General features: G+C 39.3%; 2 protein-coding genes across 21 annotated transcripts in view; one reads left to right on the forward strand and one right to left on the reverse strand.

The window, feature by feature from the left end:
- The window catches only part of IDH3A (isocitrate dehydrogenase (NAD(+)) 3 catalytic subunit alpha), an 80,948-nt gene that overhangs the window by 22,439 nt on the left and 39,945 nt on the right, over nucleotides 1-18,564 (forward strand). For 12 of the 20 annotated variants that reach the window (XR_011424937.1, XR_011424941.1, XR_011424942.1 and 9 more), the window contains 9 exons: nucleotides 2,018-2,080; nucleotides 3,985-4,068; nucleotides 8,290-8,404; nucleotides 9,876-10,063; nucleotides 10,552-10,685; nucleotides 11,790-11,892; nucleotides 11,995-12,059; nucleotides 13,012-13,096; nucleotides 13,839-13,991. Coding sequence is in view for 10 of the 20 variants with exons in the window: in XM_070232707.1 (XP_070088808.1) it covers nucleotides 2,018-2,080; nucleotides 3,985-4,068; nucleotides 8,290-8,404; nucleotides 9,876-10,063; nucleotides 10,552-10,685; nucleotides 11,790-11,892; nucleotides 11,995-12,059; nucleotides 13,012-13,096; nucleotides 13,839-13,991 (990 nt within the window). In the remaining 10 variants the exon portion in view is untranslated. Of the gene's footprint in view, nucleotides 1-2,017; nucleotides 2,081-3,984; nucleotides 4,069-8,289; nucleotides 8,405-9,875; nucleotides 10,064-10,551; nucleotides 10,686-11,789; nucleotides 11,893-11,994; nucleotides 12,060-13,011; nucleotides 13,097-13,838; nucleotides 13,992-15,987; nucleotides 17,534-18,564 lie in introns of those variants that run through there. The other 8 variants (XM_023652545.2, XM_023652543.2, XM_070232677.1 and 5 more) reach the window with 1 other exon arrangement.
- The window catches only part of ACSBG1 (acyl-CoA synthetase bubblegum family member 1), a 59,872-nt gene continuing 59,137 nt past the window's right edge, over nucleotides 17,830-18,564 (reverse strand). Inside the window, 1 exon segment of the mRNA XM_001917340.5 lies at nucleotides 17,830-18,506. Coding sequence (XP_001917375.2) covers nucleotides 18,424-18,506 — 83 coding nt within the window. The 3' untranslated portion in view covers nucleotides 17,830-18,423.

Below are 18,564 nucleotides of genomic sequence, written 5' to 3' on the forward strand. Positions count from 1 at the left end.
AGTAGCCTTTAACTGGCCTCTCTTCTAATAGCCCATCCGCTGGTGGATGAATCATGTTCTAGGATTAAAATTTTTTTTTTATTGAGGTTATGATAGTTTACAACATTGTGAAATTTCAGTTGTACATTATTGTCAGTCATCTTATAGGTGCGCCTCTTCAACGTTTGTGCCCACACCCCCACCACCAGCCCCCTTCCCTCTGGTAACCACTAATCTCTTCTCTTTGTCCACATGTTTATCTTCCATATATAAGTGGAATCAGACAGAGTTTGTCTTTCTCTATCTGGCTTATTTCGCTTAACATAATACCCTCAAGGTCCATCCATGTTGTTGTGAATGTGATGATTTTGTCATTTTTTTTATGGCTGAGTAGTATTCCATTGTGTGTGTGTATAGATACCATATCTTTATCCAGTCATCAGTCAATGGGCACTTGGGTTGCTTCCATGTCTTGGCTATTGTGAATAATGCTGCAGTGAACATAGGGGTGCATGAGTTTTTTTGAACTGCTGATTTCAGATTCTTTGGTTAAATACCCAGTAGTGGGATAGCTGGATTGTATGGTATTTCTATTATTAATTTTTTGAGAAATCTCAATACTGTCTTCCATGGTGGCTGTACCAGTTTGTATTCCCACCAGCAGTGTATGAGATTTCCCTTTTCTCCACATCCTCTCCAACATTTGTTATTTTTTGTCTCGGTCATTATAGCCATTCTAATGGGTGTAAGGTGATGTCTTAGTGTAGTTTTGATTTGCATTTCCCTGATGATCAGTGATGATGAGCATCTTTTCATGTGCCTATTGGCCATCTGTATATCTTCTTTGGAGAGATGTCTCTTCATACTCCCTGCCCATTTTTTGATCGGGTTGTTTGATTTTTTATTGTTGAGTTGTGTGAGTTCTTTATATATTATGGAGATTAACCTTTTGTCAGATATATGATTTGCAAATATTTTTTCCCAGTTGGTGGGTTGTCTTTTTGTTTCAGTCTAGGATTAAAATTTTTGCCTGTGGTTTTGGCAGAGTATTCTTTCGGGTCTTGCCCTATCTTTTATTTTCAGTCTGGAGAGATGACTGTAGACACCAGGTTAGAGAATGCAGCTCATTCGTATCTTCTTGACTGTTCGTTGGTGTCTTGTTAGTAGATGCCAATATTACAGCAAAGGTTCAGGTCTTGTAAGAACTGTCCCCAAAAAGGAAGACTAAGGCAGGATGTAACAAATGCATCTTTGCTCATGTATCTAGCATAAAAAAGTTACCTTTAAAACTTTTAATACATTTTAATACCTTTGGTCTATGTACCCAGTTTCTTTGATTACATTCTGTTTCTTATAATGTAATATGACTTTGTACCAGTTTTCAAGGGCCAAGTTTTTCAAGTTTGAAATAACATTTTAAAATTTATATTTCTGGCATGTAATAGTGTTAAGTGGAAAAAAAATGTACCAGTGGTAACATCTTGGGGTAGTGCGGTTACTAGGTGATTTTTTTTTCCCTTTTTGTATCTTTCCCCATCCCAGCAATTAATAATAATGACCACATTACCTGTATTATCAGAAGAAATAAATTATTTAGTTAAAATCTTTATTGTATATGACACAGATGTCAAAATAGCATTAAGTAAACTTTTTTTAGATTTTATTATGAAGTGTGATTTCTTAATATTCATGGGAGAAAAAATCCAATATTCATCTGAGAAAAATCCATTGTTTGAGCTAAAAAAAGTATAGTTTCATTCTACCTTCAACGTCTTTTGACAACTTATATTCATAAAATTGATTTAAAGTATATAGTACTTAAATTCTCAAAGCAAGGGTAAACTGAATGTTTAGGTTTTCAAATCTGAGATAGCTTGCCACTTTGAGCTAATATATGAGAAAAATATTCCTTGAAAGTTCCCAAATATGTCTGTGCAAATTTGCAGCATTATCAGCCATCAGAAATGGCTTCATCTCTACCTTTTACTATATGTGGTTTAATTCTGTGCATCATATTTTTTTGTTGATATTAATGTAGGTCTCTCGGCTGCTGGGGGCATTCCACAACCAAAAACAGGTGACCAGAGGTTTTGCTGGTGGTGTGAGTATAATTACATTTTTATATTTTCCTTTTAGAAGTTTCTCAAGAAAGATGCTCTAACACATTTATTATATAGCATTTTATCTCCATTTATTTAAAATTAGGGAATATTGGCCATACTTACACTATGTATTTAAATTATTGGCTAACATGCATAAATTTATTAGGTCACTTGCACATTTGAAAGAATTACATTACAGCTGGCTGTGTAAGCCTGTCACATTAATGTCTTCAAAGAGCCTTGTTAAAAATAGATAGAAATTACCCTTGAGCCTGTTACTTTATTTCACAATCTCATTTTGGTAAGATGGTTTTTTTCAAAACTAGTACAAGTTGAGAGAAAATTGTTGAGAAGCTTCAAAACCCGCTTTGCATTTTTATTTTGTGAGCTTCCCTAAAAACAGTTGATTGGTCGCCAGTTAGGAATGCCTCAGACATCTGTAAGATAAGCCCTGTAGGCATATACTTTCCTTAGGAAGTCTTTATAGACTAGCATGTTGGTGGATCATCTATTTCTCGTTAAATCTGCTGGTTTTAGAATTCTCAACATTAGAGTTCTGTGCTTTAAAAGCTGATGCCACATTTTTAGAGTGTTCTAAGACTGTGGGTCAGTGACTTCCTATACGTTTTTATTTTACCCCCTTCTTAGGAAATCTGATTTGGATTTCATAATGCCTATACGCCCATAAACATCTTATTCTGAGGGATGTATAAGACCATGGCACGTTTTTTCCCATTTGCCTTTGGTACTGTGGAAGAAAAGTAGATTTTTCTGGTGGCCTGATGACATTTATTATTACATGTTGGGAGAATCAAAAGAACAAGCCAAAGAGTTCTTTTGTCTCTGCTTATGCAAAAGAGGCAGAATGAGGCTTGCACTTAAAGCTCAAGAATAGTGAACCTAGCTTTTTTTTTTTTAAAAGATTGGCACCTGAGCTAACGACTGCTGCCAGTCATCTTTTTTTTTTTTCTTCTTCTTCTTCTTCTTCTTCTCCCCAAATCCTCCCAGTATATAGTTGTATATATTTTTTTAGTTGTGGGTCCTTCTAGTTGTGGCATGTGGGATACCGCCTCAACATGGCCTGATGAGTGGTGCCATGTCCACGCCCAGGATCCGAACCGGTGAAACCCTGGGCCCCCAAAGCAGAGCGCTTGCAACTTAACCACTCCGCCATGGGGCCGGCCCCCAAAGCAGAGCGCTTGCGACTTAACCACTCCGCCATGGGGCCGGCCCCCACATATGCTATTCTTATTGGTTGCAGATAAACTTTGCTGAGCTTATTTAGATTGCATTTGTCCTTAAGGAACCAGTTTTATAGAGGAACTCGGAAAAATAGAGACCCTCTCTTGATGTGAAGTCTGATTTTCTCTGAGTACCAAAACAGACCTCAGTGGTATTCTGGAAATGTGTCTGAAAGTGTTTTGTAAGACTGAACAAGTGGTGTGAGAAACTAAGCTTTCCAGGATTCCACTGGAGAAGAAAGCGCTTACTCTCATGAGAAACCCTGTAAATTTTAGTGAGAGAACATTGTTGAAATTCTTTGTTCTCTTTGGTTTTACAGACTTGAATTAATTGGTCTCTTTCTAGCTTGTCCGAAAAGAAAGATCAATTGGGATGTCTACTTGGTAGTTTAATTTATTTTTGTTTTATCTATAGGGCATCACTTAAATTCTTTTTAAAACCCCTCAACTCAGGTAAAGAGTAGAATTGTGGAGTCTCTTGACTCTTCCCTCCATTTTGACGAGCCCTTGGGCAGTTGGTAGGTCTGTTTTCTTAAAGGCATTTGGTTTTTTTTGAGACCTCCCCCCCCTGCCATAAACTGGATTTCTTTGTCAATGATACTCTTTTTTAAACCTTCAAAAATCAATCCTTACTATCTTCTTTGATGATTTCTTGTATTCAGGTTCAGACAGTAACTTTAATTCCAGGAGATGGTATTGGCCCAGAAATTTCAGCTGCAGTTATGAAGATATTTGATGCTGCCAAAGTAAGTGGGCTTAAAAATTACCTTTAATAATAATTTGTAGAAAAGTTTTCTTGGCCAGTTGGAGTCTGTGAACCCTGTGAAACGGAATGAATTGTTCCCGTTTGTCTGCAGTTCGTAAGGTCTGTTGTTCATCTTCACAGATTTTAACTTTAACAGTGTTGTTTGCAGCTGTCTTTGTCGATAGTTTAAGCTCCTGCATTAGCTTCGGTTGTATATGAAGTAATCAAAGTAGTGCTGGCATATTTGTGGATCTTTGAATCCTGCCTGGGTTTAAGGTCTTTAAGCCCTGCCAAGTCACCGGTCTACCTCAGTCTGCCTTCCTGCCAAAAAGGAGAATTGAATTGATATTTCAAAAAATGATATAAGAGATTTTGAAAGACTTTTTAAAAAAAAAATTTCTGATGTGGTATTATCATCAAGCCTGAAGTATTATTATTCTAACAGGTAGATATTTTAATAGCTTCAATGCAGGTAGATATTCTTTTTAATTTAATTTTTCTTCAGTTAATAATAGGTTACAATCTTGTGAAGTTTCAGTTGTACATTATTGTTTGTCAGTCGTGTTGTAAGTGCACCCCTTCCCCCCTTGTGCCCACCCCCCACCCCACCTTTCCCCTGGTAGCCACTAATCTCTTCTCTTTGTCTGCATTTTTAAATATTTCATGTGAGTGAAGTCATACAGAGATTGTCCTTCTCTATCTGGCTTATTTCACTTAACATAATTCCCTCAAGGTCCATCGTGTTGTTGCAAATGGGACGATTTTGTTCTTTTTTATGGCTGAGTAGTATTCCATTGTGTATATATACCACATCTTCTTTATCCATCATCTGTTGATGGGCACTTAGGTTGCTTCCATGTCTTGGCTATTGTAAACAATGCTGCAATGAACATTGGGGTGCATGGGACTTTTGGAATTGCTGACTTCAAGCTCTTTGGATAGATACCCAGTAGTGGGATGGCTGGATCGTATGTTAGTTCTATTTTTAATTTTTTGAGGAATCTCCATACTGTTTTCCATAGTGACTGCACCAGTTTGCATTCCCACCAGCAGTTTATCAGGGTTCCTTTCTCTCCACAACCTCTCCAACATGTGTTACTGTTTGTTTTAGTTATTTTTGTCATTCTAATGGGTATAAGGTGATATCTTAGTGTAGTTTTGATTTGCATTTCCCTGATGATCAGCGATGATGAATGTCTTTTCATGTGCCTCTTGGCCATCTGTATATCTTCTTTGGAGAAATGTCTGTTCATGTCTCCTGCCCGTTTTTTGATTGGGTTGTATGATTTTTTTATTGTTGAGTTGTGTGAGTTTTTTATATATTATGGATATTAAGCCTTTGTTGGATGTATGACTTGCAAATATTTTTTCCCAGTTAGTGGGTTGTTTTTTTGTTTCAATCCTGTTTTCCTTTGCCTTGAAGAAGCTCTTTAGTCTGATGAAGTCCCATTTGTTTATTCTTTCTGTTGTTTCCCTTGTCTGAGAAGACATGGTGTCTGAAAAGATCCTTTTAATACTGATGTCAAAGAGTGTACTGCCTACATTTTCTTCTAGAAGCCTTATGGTTTCAGGTCTCACCTTTAGGTCTGTGATCCATTTTGAGTTTATTTTGGTGAATGGTGAAAAAGAATGGTCAATTTTCGTTCTTTTACATGTGGCTTTCCAGTTTTCCCAGCACCATTTGTTGAAGAGACTTTCTTTTCTCCATTGTAGGCCCTCAGCTCCTTTGTCAAAGATTAGCTGTCCATAGATGTGTGGTTTTATTTCTGGGCTTTCAATTCTGTTCCATTGTTCTGTGCACCTGTTTTTGTACCAGTACCATGCTGTTTTGATTACTGTAGCTTTGCAGTATGTTTTGAAGTCAGGGATTGTGATGCCTCCAGCTTTGTCCTTTTTTCTCAGGATTGCTTTGGCAATTCGGGGACTTTGGTTGCCCCATATGAATTTTAGGATTCTTTGTTCTATTTCTGTAAAGAATGTTATTGGGATTCTGATTGGGATGGTGTTGAATCTGTAGATTGCTTTAGGTAGAATGGACATTTTAACTATGTTTATTCTTCCAATCCATGTGCGTGGAATGTCTTTCCATCTCTTTATGTTGTCATCCATTTCTTTCAGAAAAACCTTGTAATTCTCCTTGTATAGGTCTTTCACTTCCTTAGTTAAATTCACCCCGAGGTATTTTATTCTTTTTGTTGCGATTGTGAATGGTATTGTGTTCTTGAGTTCTTTTTCTGGTAGTTCGTTATTAGAGTATAGAAATGCTACTGATTTATGTAAATTGATTTTATACCCTGCAACTTTGCTGTAGTTGTTGATTACTTCTAAGAGTTTTCCAGTGGATTCTTTGGGGTTTTCTATATATAAGATCATATCGTCTGCAAACAGCGAGAGTTTCACTTCTTCCCTCTCTATTTGGATTCCTTTTATTCTTTTCTCTTGCGTAATTGCTCTGGCCAAAACCTCCAGTACTATGTTGAATAAGAGTGGTGAGAGAGGGCATCCTTGTCTTGTTCTTGTTTTCAGGGGGATGGTGCTCAGTTTTTGCCAATTGAGTATGATGTTGGCTGTGGGTTTGTCATATATGGCCTTTATTATTTGAGGTAGTTCCCTTCTATCCCCATTTTGTTCAGAGTTTTTATCACAAATGGCTGTTGGATCTTGTCAAATGCTTTCTCTGCATCTATTGAGATGATCATGTGGTTTTTATTCCTCAGTTTGTTGATGTGGTGTATCACGTTGATTGATTTGCGGATGTTGAACCATCCCTATGTCCCTGGTATGACTCTCACTTAATCATGATGTATGATCCTTTTGATGAATTGCTGAATTCAGGTTGCCATAATTTTGTTGAGAATTTTTGCATGTATGTTCATCAGCGATATTGGCCTGTAGTTCTCCTTTTTCGTGTTGTCCTTGTCAGGCTTTGGTATCAGTGTGATGTTGGCCTCATAGAATGTGTTAGGAAGTGTTTCATCTGCCCTAATTTTTTGGACTAGCTTGAAAAGGATAGGTATTAAATCCTCTCTGAAAGTTTGGTAGCATTCCCCAGGAAAGCCATCTGGTCCAGTGCAGGTAGATATTTTAAAATTCTTTGGGGAATTTAGGAAACTTGGATTTTGTTTGACATGATGCTTTATTATTGCTATTTATAGCTGCTAGGTGAAAAAATGTGTAAGATTAAAACAGTGATGGTTATATCAACAGCTGTAAATCAAGAAATGCAATTTATTTAAATTATACGTACATTGTTTTTCTATATGAGCTTCTAATTAAAACTCCTACAGAGGAAATGATACTCAGGCAGTAGCAAATTCCCCGAGTGAACTGAAATATGATCGCTCACTCAATTGTAAGCTCCTTGTGAACAGGCTCATGTCTTACTCTGTTCCTATTCCTAGTACACGCTCAGTCAGTGTGCTCGCTGTTAGATGTGCGTGTACACATTGAAGGATGTGGGTGGAAAGAAAGGAAGACACTGGTTTATACCTTAAAACTGGTGCCTTCGGAGGTTATGTAGTGTATCTTGTTTTTTGTGTTTTTCTTTAACTGCTTTATTGAGATGTAATTCACATACCATACAATTCACACATTTGAAGTATGTAATTCAATTCAGTGGTTTTTAGTACAGTCATAGAGTTGTGCAGCCGTCACCACAATCTAATTTTACAACACTTTTATCACCCAGAAAGAAACCCCATACTCTTTAGCAGTCACTCCCCATTCCTTCCCTCTCTCTCACCTAGCCCCTCTCATCACAAGTCGTAGGTAACCACTGGATTTACTTTCCACCTGCAGATTTGCCTATTCTGGACATTTCATATAAATAGAATCTTAGAACATATGGTCTTATATGATTTATTTCTTTCACTTAGCATAATGTTTTCAAGGTTCATCCATGTATCAGTACTATGTAATGTTTCTGCAAACCATATTTCTCCACTCCTTGTGGTATTGTAATTATAGCCACATTAAAAGTTGTGAAAAAAAGTGGGTAGGTGGCAGCTAGGAGTGATGGCTGGGCAAGGGTAACGTGGAGAATTCCTCTGGGCATGCTGGAGAATGACATCTCATCTTGCATGCCAGGAACTTCCTAGACCTTTATTGTGTGTGTTTTCACCAATTGCATCCAAAGTTGAAGAAGTTTGTTTGTAATTGTAGTGTGAATGGCAGGCATGTTTAAGGCTTTCCAGTTCACTGTGCTCTGTGGTGTGACATCTAGGCGCCTATTCAGTGGGAGGAGCGGAATGTCACTGCCATTCAAGGACCGGGAGGAAAGTGGATGATCCCTCCAGAAGCCAAAGAGTCCATGGATAAGAACAAGATGGGCTTGAAAGGTAGCACAGAAATGGATATGATGGTTATTATTGATTTCTGCTACAGGTGCTATATTTTTAAAGTTTATGCATTTAAACTAACTAAGGCCTGACTATTAAAGTAAAACTGTCCTTTTATGAAGCAACTTATTCATAGTAAGATGCTTTATTTTTAATTTTGGGACATATTTTTCCCCAGTAAAAACATTAAAGTACTATTGGCAAAGGTCAAATGAAAGTATATATGTATCTTCACATAGATTGGTCTTTTGCATAATTTTTTACATTTTTATTATTATTTTAATTAGTTCATGCTTATGGTCATGATTCAAAATACTAACATGTGACTGATTCAAATTCAGCATAGGCTTTAAATCCAGACAGATCCAAGTTTGAATCTCATCTCTGACGCTCATTGACTGGGGGAGGCTTGGGCTAATTTCTTACTCTTCATTTTGTTTTATTTTTTTCCTTCTTTTTTTTTAGCTGAGGAAGGTTTGTGCTGAGCTAACATTGGCTGCCAATCTCCCTCTTTTTTTTTTTTTTTTGTATGTTAGCCACTGCCATAGCATAGCCACTGGGAGATAAATTGTGTAAATCCGCACCCAGGAGCCAAACCTGGGCTGCTGAGGAAGAGCATGCCGAACTTAACCACTAGACCACCGGGGCTGATGCTTTCCTTCACTTTTTTTTTTTTTGAGGAAGATTAGCCCTGAGCTAACATCTCCTGCAAATCCTCCTCTTTTTGCTGTGGAAGACTGGCCCTGAGCTAACATCCATGCCCATCTTCCTCTATTTTATATGTGGGATGCCTACCACAGCATGGCTTGCCAAGCGGTGCCATGTCCGCCCCCGGGATCCGAACTGGCCAACCCTGGGCTGCCAAAGCAGAATGTGTGAACTTAACTGTTGCGCCACCGGGCCGGTCCCTTTCCTTTCCTTTTAAATGACAGAGTTGATACATCATGGATTGGTGGCGAGGATTAGATCATGTCAAGCACCTGGTACAGTGCTTGGTCCTCAGTCAGAAGGTGCTCAGTATTATTAAGGAATGCAGTAGTGTTCCAGAAAGCCTCCATGAAGAAGTTTTCTTCCTCCATTTGAATCTGAGGGAGAGGGTCAAGTTAGAGGCAGAACACATTTTGCCAGATAGCCCAGGGGGTTAGTAGGTGATATAGAGAGTGAGCACCGAATGATTGCCTGAGAGTGACCAGCCATGGGTGGACTCATTCACGATGAAGAGAACATCACACTTCGAAACAGAGTGTCTGCCTGTCCTTTCAAAGGACTCTTGCTTGGTTCATAAACACGTGTGTTCAACATGTGGCACAACTACATCACGTCCAAAGAAAGGATCCTAAGTACAGCTCTAATGGAAAAGTGAAAAAAAAATTGAAATTTCAAATAAACATTATGTACTTGTGTTTATAAAGAAGAAGAAAAAAGATTAGAATGTATCCTATTGTCATCTGGGTATTCTTCTTTATTACAGGCCCATTAAAGACCCCAATAGCTGCTGGTCACCCATCTATGAATTTATTGCTGCGTAAAACATTTGACCTTTATGCAAATGTGCGGCCATGTGTCTCAATCGAAGGCTATAAAACCCCTTATACTGACGTAAATATTGTCACCATTCGAGAGAACACAGAAGGAGAATACAGTGGGATTGAGCATGTGGTATGTTTATTTCAGATACTTTTTTGTTGTTAGTTGGGTTGCTTTCTGTGCCTTTGGCACAGTTGGTCAAATGCCTAGCTGAAAATATCTCCCAGAGACAGTTCACTTTCACCTCTGTGAGGTGTTGGTGTTTGTCTTGGTCCTGGGTTGCTGGCCAGCAGTGCTCAGATGGATGCTAGGAGGAGCAGGACATAGTGGTTAGGAATATCCCTCTGTTTGTATTTTGAATCCTTAACTTCACAGATGTGCTCTCAGGCAGGTGACCATCTCTGCAACTCAGTTTTCCTCGTCTGTACAGCAGGGCTTATAATCTCTACCCCGTGGGGCTGGGGTTAACATTAACCACACTGACATACTGTACGCATGGTGCCAGGGTAGCTGGCACTGTGGGAGCATGTCACAAATGCTGTTGGCTACACACCACCAGCTGTGTAGCACTGAGTTGTTGCCACACTCTTTCCAGTGAGGCAAGACTTCCTCTCTTTCAGATCGTGGATGGAGTTGTGCAGAGCATCAAGCTTATCACTGAGGAGGCGAGCAAGCGCATTGCTGAGTTTGCATTTGAGTACGCCCGGAACAATCACCGGAGCAATGTCACAGCCGTGCACAAAGCCAACATCATGTGAGTCCCTGCAGGGGCCAGCACCCTGTCTTGCTTTGTGGGAGAGGAATGACAGGGCTTTCCTTTGTTCGCTCCAGCTTGCTCATTGATTCCTGATATTTCTGAAAAATAACCTTGTAACCAATCAGAGGGTCAGGCATTTCTCTTGTGTCATAAACTCCTATTAAGTGTGCCTCACTGGGTGAATGGAGCAAATTTGGAAGGGACAGGAATTCAGGTCCTGGAAGGTTAAGGAGGGACTGAGAATTGTCAGAGAAGGAAGCTGGAGACTGGATCCCCAGATACTGTGTCCAGTTAACTAAGTCCACATAGATAAAAGGGCAGGGTCATTTAAGTTGTAGAAGTGGAATAGTGGGAGTGTTTCTAAAATGGCCACATGCTCAGGGGCTTACAAGTCAGTGCTAATAGTGCTAACGCCATCTGATGTATTATTCTAGCCGTTTCAATTCTCCTCGTCCCCAGTCTATTAAAGGCCAACTCTGAATGTATAAGGAAACATGTTTCCTAACCTAAGGAAAGTGTTGAGCATATAAAATAGTAAAGCCATTTAAATAATTGAATAAGTTAACCTTTTAAAGTAATTTTAACATTTTCTTATTAATAGATATTTCTTAATTTTTGCTGGACAGCACTGTAAAAGTATAGTCTTCTTTATTATGCTCACACTGTTTTACATTTTTGTGCTTTCAGAAGTATCCCAAAATATTTTTTTTCTTTTAAAGATTTTATTTTTCCTTTTTCTCCCCAAAGCCCCCCAGTACATAGTTGTATATTTTCAGTTGTGGATCCTTCTAGTTGTGGCATGTGGGATGCCGTCTCAGCATGGCCTGGTGAGTGGTGCCATGTCTGCGCCTGGGATCCGAACTGGCGAAACCCTGGGCTGCCGAAGCGGAGCACACGAACTTAACCACTCGGCCATGGGGCTGGCCTCCCAAAATATTATCAATTTGCATTTTATTAACTGCCTAAAAAAAGAATTTTACTGTAATTGAAATCAGACATCTTGTCTTCTGGAACTTAAATATCTTTAACTTACTTCTCTGATTTGATCCTTTTCTTTCTGCAAGTCTTTGCTTTCAGCAATTTTTATTTGATTAAATACAGGCGAATGTCAGATGGACTTTTTCTGCAAAAATGCAGGGAAGTTGCAGAAAACTGTAAAGATATTAAATTTAATGAGATGTACCTGGATACAGTATGTTTGAATGTAAGTATATATTCATACTTACCTGCTATTTTTTGTGGTGTATAGTGTATATGTATGGTGTGCTGTTTTTGATTGCTAAATGCACAAATCCATTCCTTGTAGATGGTCCAAGATCCGTCCCAGTTTGATGTTCTTGTTATGCCAAATTTGTACGGAGACATCCTAAGGTGAGTCTAGCTGCACCCTTTTAGCATATATTTATTTATAAACAGCCTAGGACAAATTATGGCTTAAAAATTTCAATCAAATATTATAAAATACCGCATTTGTTATAAGATATTAGTTGAATTCTAATAATTCAAGTGGTGATACAGGTGATTACAAGTTGGGTGGGTTATTCTTTCATTTATTTGCCAAATCACCTCTGGGCTTTTGTTCCCTAATCGTTAGTTCCCTTTTCCCGGTTTTCAGATGTTTTATGAGTTAGTTGATTTCAGTGTTTTGTATAGCTAGGTAGGTGGGTAGTCATTTTTACAAATTTTTTTGTAGCTTTTGACATAATTTCAGACAGAGAAAAGCTGCAAGAATGATACAAAGAATTCCTGTGTACTCATCACTCACATTCCCCAAATGTGACATTTTACCACACTTTGTTACTCTCTCTCTTTCTCTCCCATTCCCTCCCTTCCCCCTCCTCCTCCTCCTTTTTTTTCTTCCTCTCTCTCTACACACACACGATGCTGGCCATATGGTGATTTTCTAAGTCCATTATTCCTTCTATGTTTATTAGTTGACATTCTACTGTAAGGATAAGCTTTTTCTTCTCTCTTATTTGTCTGCCTAATTATCTATATCAGTTTGGCCCATGGTTTCTATTTTATTCAATGGCTATATCTATCACTCTCCTCGTTTGTATTGGTGCTGTCCCGACTTGGCCAGTGGGAGTCCCTTTGAGCCGTCTCCTGTGTCCTCTTGGCGCGGCCGATCATTAGGTTTCTGACACAGTAAGATGCTTCAGCCTCATCCTCTCTTTTCCTAACTGTAGTCCTGGAATCAGCCATTTCTCCACAGAGCCCTGCTTCCTTTTATTGGAGAATGGTATTTAAAACCTGAAGTCTGAATGCTAGGTGAGATGCTTGATTTTTCAAAACATCCTTTGAAGTGCTTTTCTGCCCTTAGTGACCTGTGTGCGGGATTGATTGGAGGTCTTGGTGTGACACCAAGTGGCAATATTGGAGCCAACGGGGTTGCCATCTTTGAGTCGGTAAGGACCCTGGTGACGCCTGAAGCAGAATTCGAGTCAGAATGGCATGAGACCCTAGGAGGCGTTATCTGCATAAATGTTTTAACTCTTGAGTTTTTCCAATTGTCGAAAGAAAATGATGCTTTGTTTAGATTTTTGATATAAGCTTGGTTTATTCGTTCATTCCTCTCTAATTTATTTGTGTATCCTTATTATTTATTATGTATCCTTCCTCAGTTAAAATATTTTACAGGGGCTGGCCTGGTGGCGCAGCAGTTAAGTTCGCATGTTCTGCTTCAGCAGCCCAGGGTTTGCCAGTTTGATCCCGGGTGCAGACATGGCACCGCTTGGCAAGCCATGCTGTGGCAGGCGTCCCATGTATAAAGCAGAGGAAGATGGGCACGGATGTTAGCTCAGGGCCAGTGTTCCTCAGCAAAAAGAGGAGGATTGGCAGTAGTTAGCTCAGGGCTAATCTTCCTCAAAGAAAAGCAAAAAACAAACAAACTAAAATAAAAAAATATTTTACGAAAGGTTGATTGGAAAAGATTGTTAGTCTATATTTTTGCACTTTAAAAAAAGGTTACTTTAGCTCTTTATTTTTCTGAGGCTTTATTTCTAAGATCTCTGTCTGATAAATTGGAACAGTAGCTATTCAGTAACTGTTTCCATTGGTGAGGAAAGATGATTAAGATGCCAGCTTCCCTGGAAGAGGGCTGTTTGTTCTTGTCTCTCTCCTGATTGTGCTGTTTTTCTCCATGGGTAGGTTCATGGGACCGCCCCGGACATTGCAGGCAAGGACATGGCCAATCCCACCGCCCTCCTGCTCAGTGCTGTGATGATGCTGCGCCACATGGGACTTTTTGACCACGCAGCAAGAATTGAGGCTGCATGTTTTGCTACAATTAAGGACGGAAAGGTATCAGTCATCTTGCCACACTTGTTCTGGGTGGAATACATTTCTTCCGTGTGTCTTATCTGAGTGAAGGGAACAGGTGATGGGTCTCAAGAGGGCCAAGGGATCTGACGTTGAACAAGTCTTCTTAATGTGGGCTCCCTGAGTGAACTCAGGGTATGCGTGCACACGTGTGCATTTTCTGAAGGGAGGAGCCACACGTTTCATCAGAAGAGGGTTGAGAAGCACTGATAGACATCAGTGTGCACTGGGAAGAGCAGTGGTTTGGGAGTCAGAGCTGGTTCCAGCTTAGTTACCCTGTTGTTAGCTGTGTGATCTTGGCCAAGTCCATTAACTTTCTAGGGAACTTTTTCCTCCTCCTAACAAACATCTATTGTGTACGTTATAAGGTATGAAGAATATAATAAAATGAGGAATAAGGTAAGGTCTCAGGCCTCAAGGAGCTCAGTTCAGAAGCTAGTGGTAGATAGAGATGCAGATGTGTCTCTAATACAGTGGTGTTATATGTTATAGTCTGTGCTCTATAGTACAAAAGTAATACAGAAGTTGTGTAAAAGTAATGATAATGGCTAACATTAATTGAATACTTAGATGATTTTATGTTCTTTATATATATCATCTCAGCAAATCTTCTCTTCCTCTCTGTGAAGTAGATACTATAATTAATCCCATTTTATAGATGAGGAAAGTGAGGCACACAGAGATTAAGTAATTTGTCCAAAGTCTGACAGCTTTTAAATGGCAAAGTTGGGGTTCACACCCAATCTGGCTTTTACCCAACAAGCTTCAGTGTTTCCATAAGCAGTTGTGGCCCACAGAAGGGGTGTGATGGATTATTTTGAAAGTAAGAGGAGCACGGAGGAGGTCATGGCTTCACAAGGCTGAACCTTAATGGCTGATCCCTAATCTGAGGTCTCTCTCTTTTCTTTATTTATGGTAAAATGTACATCATATAAAATTGACCATTTTAATAATTTTGAAGTGTACAGTCCAGTGGTATTAAGTACTTTCACACTGTTGTGCAACCTTCACCACCATCCATCTTCAGACTTTTTCATTTTCTTAAACTGAAGCTCTCTTTCCATTAGACTGTAACTCCCTATTTCCTGCCCTCCCCACCAGTGCCTGGAAACCCCCCTTCAACTTTCTGTATCTATGAATTTGACTGCTCTAGGTGCCTCATATAAGTGGAATCATATAATGTTCGTCTTCTTGTGACTGGCTTATTTCATTTAGCATAATGTCTTCAAGGTTGGCTCCTTCTTTTTAAAAAATTCTATAATTTGAAATTACTTCTTATGGCCAAAATATAAGAAATCCAAGCTTATTTGTAACAACCTGATAGTCATATTGAAGGGCATGTGACTTTGTTTTTTATTCTGATGCTTTCTTTGAGAAGCCACACTATAGAGTGCAGCAGAGAAATGCCTAAATTACACAGTGGGCCCTTTTAATTGTGTAGGATGCAGTGAGACAAGAGAATTAAATATATTGAGATCTGTTGAGGAGTAAAGAGAAGATAAGCTGATAGAAAACAGAGTGGCCGTATGGAAGAATTTCTTTCCTGAAGAGGAAAGTTTAAGCATTAGTGTACCTTAGTATTTGTTCCCCATCTTCCAAAAATAGGTGAAAATATGTCTTAGGTTTTTTAAACTTTAAAAATTCAAGGGATTTATGAAATCTCTTGTTTGTATTTTCTTTCATTTAGATGTCCATAATCAGATGTTCTTAGGGTCTATTGTATAGATGAAGGGACAATTTGGGAAAGCCTCCCTGCTTCCCTTTGTAGCGAGAGCATTTCTTTCTTTTCAGAGGGTTTTTGTGTCACTATCTAATTGGATTTTCCCAATCCTCTTGGGGTAGGTGGCTGGTGGGGGGCTGGGGCCTCACTTGGAAATGAGGAACTAAATGAAAGAGCAGCCAGGTAACTTGCTCAGCTGCTATCTCACAGAGGGCTTTAAATAAATGTCTTTTTTTTTTTGGTTTTTCCTTTTCTCAGAGCTTAACAAAAGATTTGGGAGGCAATGCAAAATGCTCAGACTTCACCGAAGAAATCTGTCGCAGAGTAAAAGATTTAGATTAAGGCTTCAAATGGTGTTTGCATCAGTCACTCCTAATGGACACCACATAAAGTTATATTAGAATACCTCCCATTATGTATGCATTTGCTTTGCTTGTTTCTTGACAGTACATTTTTAGATCTGGCCTTTTCTTAAAATATGTACAAAGGATGCAGGTAATGTCCCTAGGTCTGCTTTCAAAGGACTTTTTCAAGTGCTTGTTTTATTTATTAAATGTCTGTGTTTACAGTTTATCATTTGCCGTTGTTAACCATTTTACACTAAAGTTAAAACAGTTTTTCCTCAGCTGTAAATATCATGAGACAGAATTAATAAGAGAAAACATCTAACTTTTTAAAGAAAAACTGTTTTCCTTGTTTATGAAAAATATAATAGAAATAAAACAGAATATTGACATAACAGCACAAGACAACATTCTTATAAAACTAAATGGGCACAAGAGAAATTTCCTAGGAAAGTTCACATCAAAAAAAGGGAATACAGTATATTTCTTAGTGATGTAGAATTAGGACAGATTTTTTTCCTTTACATGAATTACTGAATATGAATAAAGTCTTCTGATCTAAGAAATATATAATGAGAGATGTAATTTTTGTTAATAAGATGTAGGTAATATATTTGGTACAAAGACAGAAATGCATTATGTATGCAATTATTTTGTTATCCTGAGATTTACTATACTTTCTGAGAGCTTTTAATGAAGTGAAGGGGTGGTACTTCCTTTTCATTGGACACACTAAGCATCACAGCCTTTGAGCCCCTGGACTGCCACTCTTGAGTCAGACATGGGAGCTACCATTGTGTGCAGTTACTCTTCTGCAGCACGCATGTCACTGTCTGGAAATTGACCACACTCCAGCTGATACTGCTAAAAGGCCTGACCACGTATATTTTGGCTGCAGTTGAGGAACTGGGGATGCTGGCTATTAATTTTATATTTTAACGGCTGGCTTTTCCCTTCCCCAAAGCACCAAATCACTACCCTCCACCTCAACACCACCAGTACAAGATGAGATTGCAGAGACTGGAGCAGACTCAGCCTGAGTGGATACATAAAATTGTGCCATACTGGGGCTTGGGCTCAGTTTTTGACCTTCAGGCATCTCCCCTGCCCCTTCCACTCACTGCCCCAGCATGATTTTTCTTAATCTTTGGGCAGTAAGTTACTGTTTTCATGAACAGTTACCCATTGGCCTCACATCAAAGGTAGCTCATGCCCTCCCTTGCCCCTTGTGTAACACTGTAACCTGTGGCTTTGCAAAATGTACCCAGGTCACAAGGGGATTTCTTAACAACAACAGATATCTCTGCCTGGGTTCTTTTTTAGGCTTGTAACCGGACTTAGAATCTTAGATGTATTTTAATTTCTTTAAGCTGCTGCTTCCTGTGTTTTATTGGATTGTGCTAATTATCAGTGATTCTTGGGTTCACACAAATAAAAGAATTCCAAAACTGGTTGAGATATATGCTTTCTCTACTGTTTCTTGTTTAGATGCTTTAGTCATTTTGGCTCAGTTTGCTGCTAAGTGGCTGCTTAAGGTATTCAGAGTGGAAGGGGTGGCGTGGTGGGGACAGACTAGCACGAGTTGGCTGCTTTTACTAGAATGCTCTGCTTGACCCCCTCCTGCACCTTTGCTTTTTCCAGGGCACTAGTGGTCACTCATATGCCTATTGCACACAGTCTTGTGGGTTAAATACCCACTACTCTCTGGACTGATCCCACCTGCTCAATTGACAAAAAATCAGGTACTTGTTGGCAGTTCTGTTAAAAAGTTTAATATTCAAATTACACATTAAATACAATCAAGTAGGCAGCAGAAGTTTTATTAAGCATCAGGTCAGTTGGCATGTGTGTAGAGAGGAAGTCCCTGGTAATGGGACAGTAGGGTTGGCAGTGTCCACTGAGATGCAAAGGCCGTTAGGTAAGTTATAATTATTGGCTTTCCCCGTAGCACACACTAGTAAGATGAGCCATCTCCCCCATCCTCCCTCCTCCAACACAGCCTGCCACTGGCTAGCCTGTTACGTGAGCTGGCAGTCTGGTAAATCTACCTGAAGCTAAGGCCAAAAACTGTCAGCCCTTAGTTCTGGAAGGAAAGCTGATCTCACTTGTCACTTCAACAAAAAGCAATACTGAAACAGAATTAAACTACCCACACTTGAAGCTTCTCAGAATTGTGAGCTATTGTTGGCAGAAGACCTGGAAAATGTAGATATCACTGCTGTATCCTGACCTGGAGACCTAACAGACTTGCCAGAAGTCCGTGTACCCAGACTGAAGAGGACCTGGAGCTCAGGAAAACACTTGGGAAGGCCTGCCATCTTCAGTAGAAACTGCGGAAGCACGGCCCCTGTTACTTTTGCTCTTGGTAAAAGGAATCAATGATATCTTTGTACTTCTCCAGAACTATGAGCCGTTTCAGTTTCATTGTGGGACCTACAAGAGAAATTGGAAGAAATGAGTGAGGCCTAGGCTCTGAGAAGGTGAGTGGTAA

Source organism: Equus caballus, chromosome 1, assembly GCF_041296265.1.
Source record: "Equus caballus isolate H_3958 breed thoroughbred chromosome 1, TB-T2T, whole genome shotgun sequence".
In the NCBI taxonomy this organism is placed as follows: Eukaryota; Metazoa; Chordata; class Mammalia; order Perissodactyla; family Equidae; genus Equus; species Equus caballus.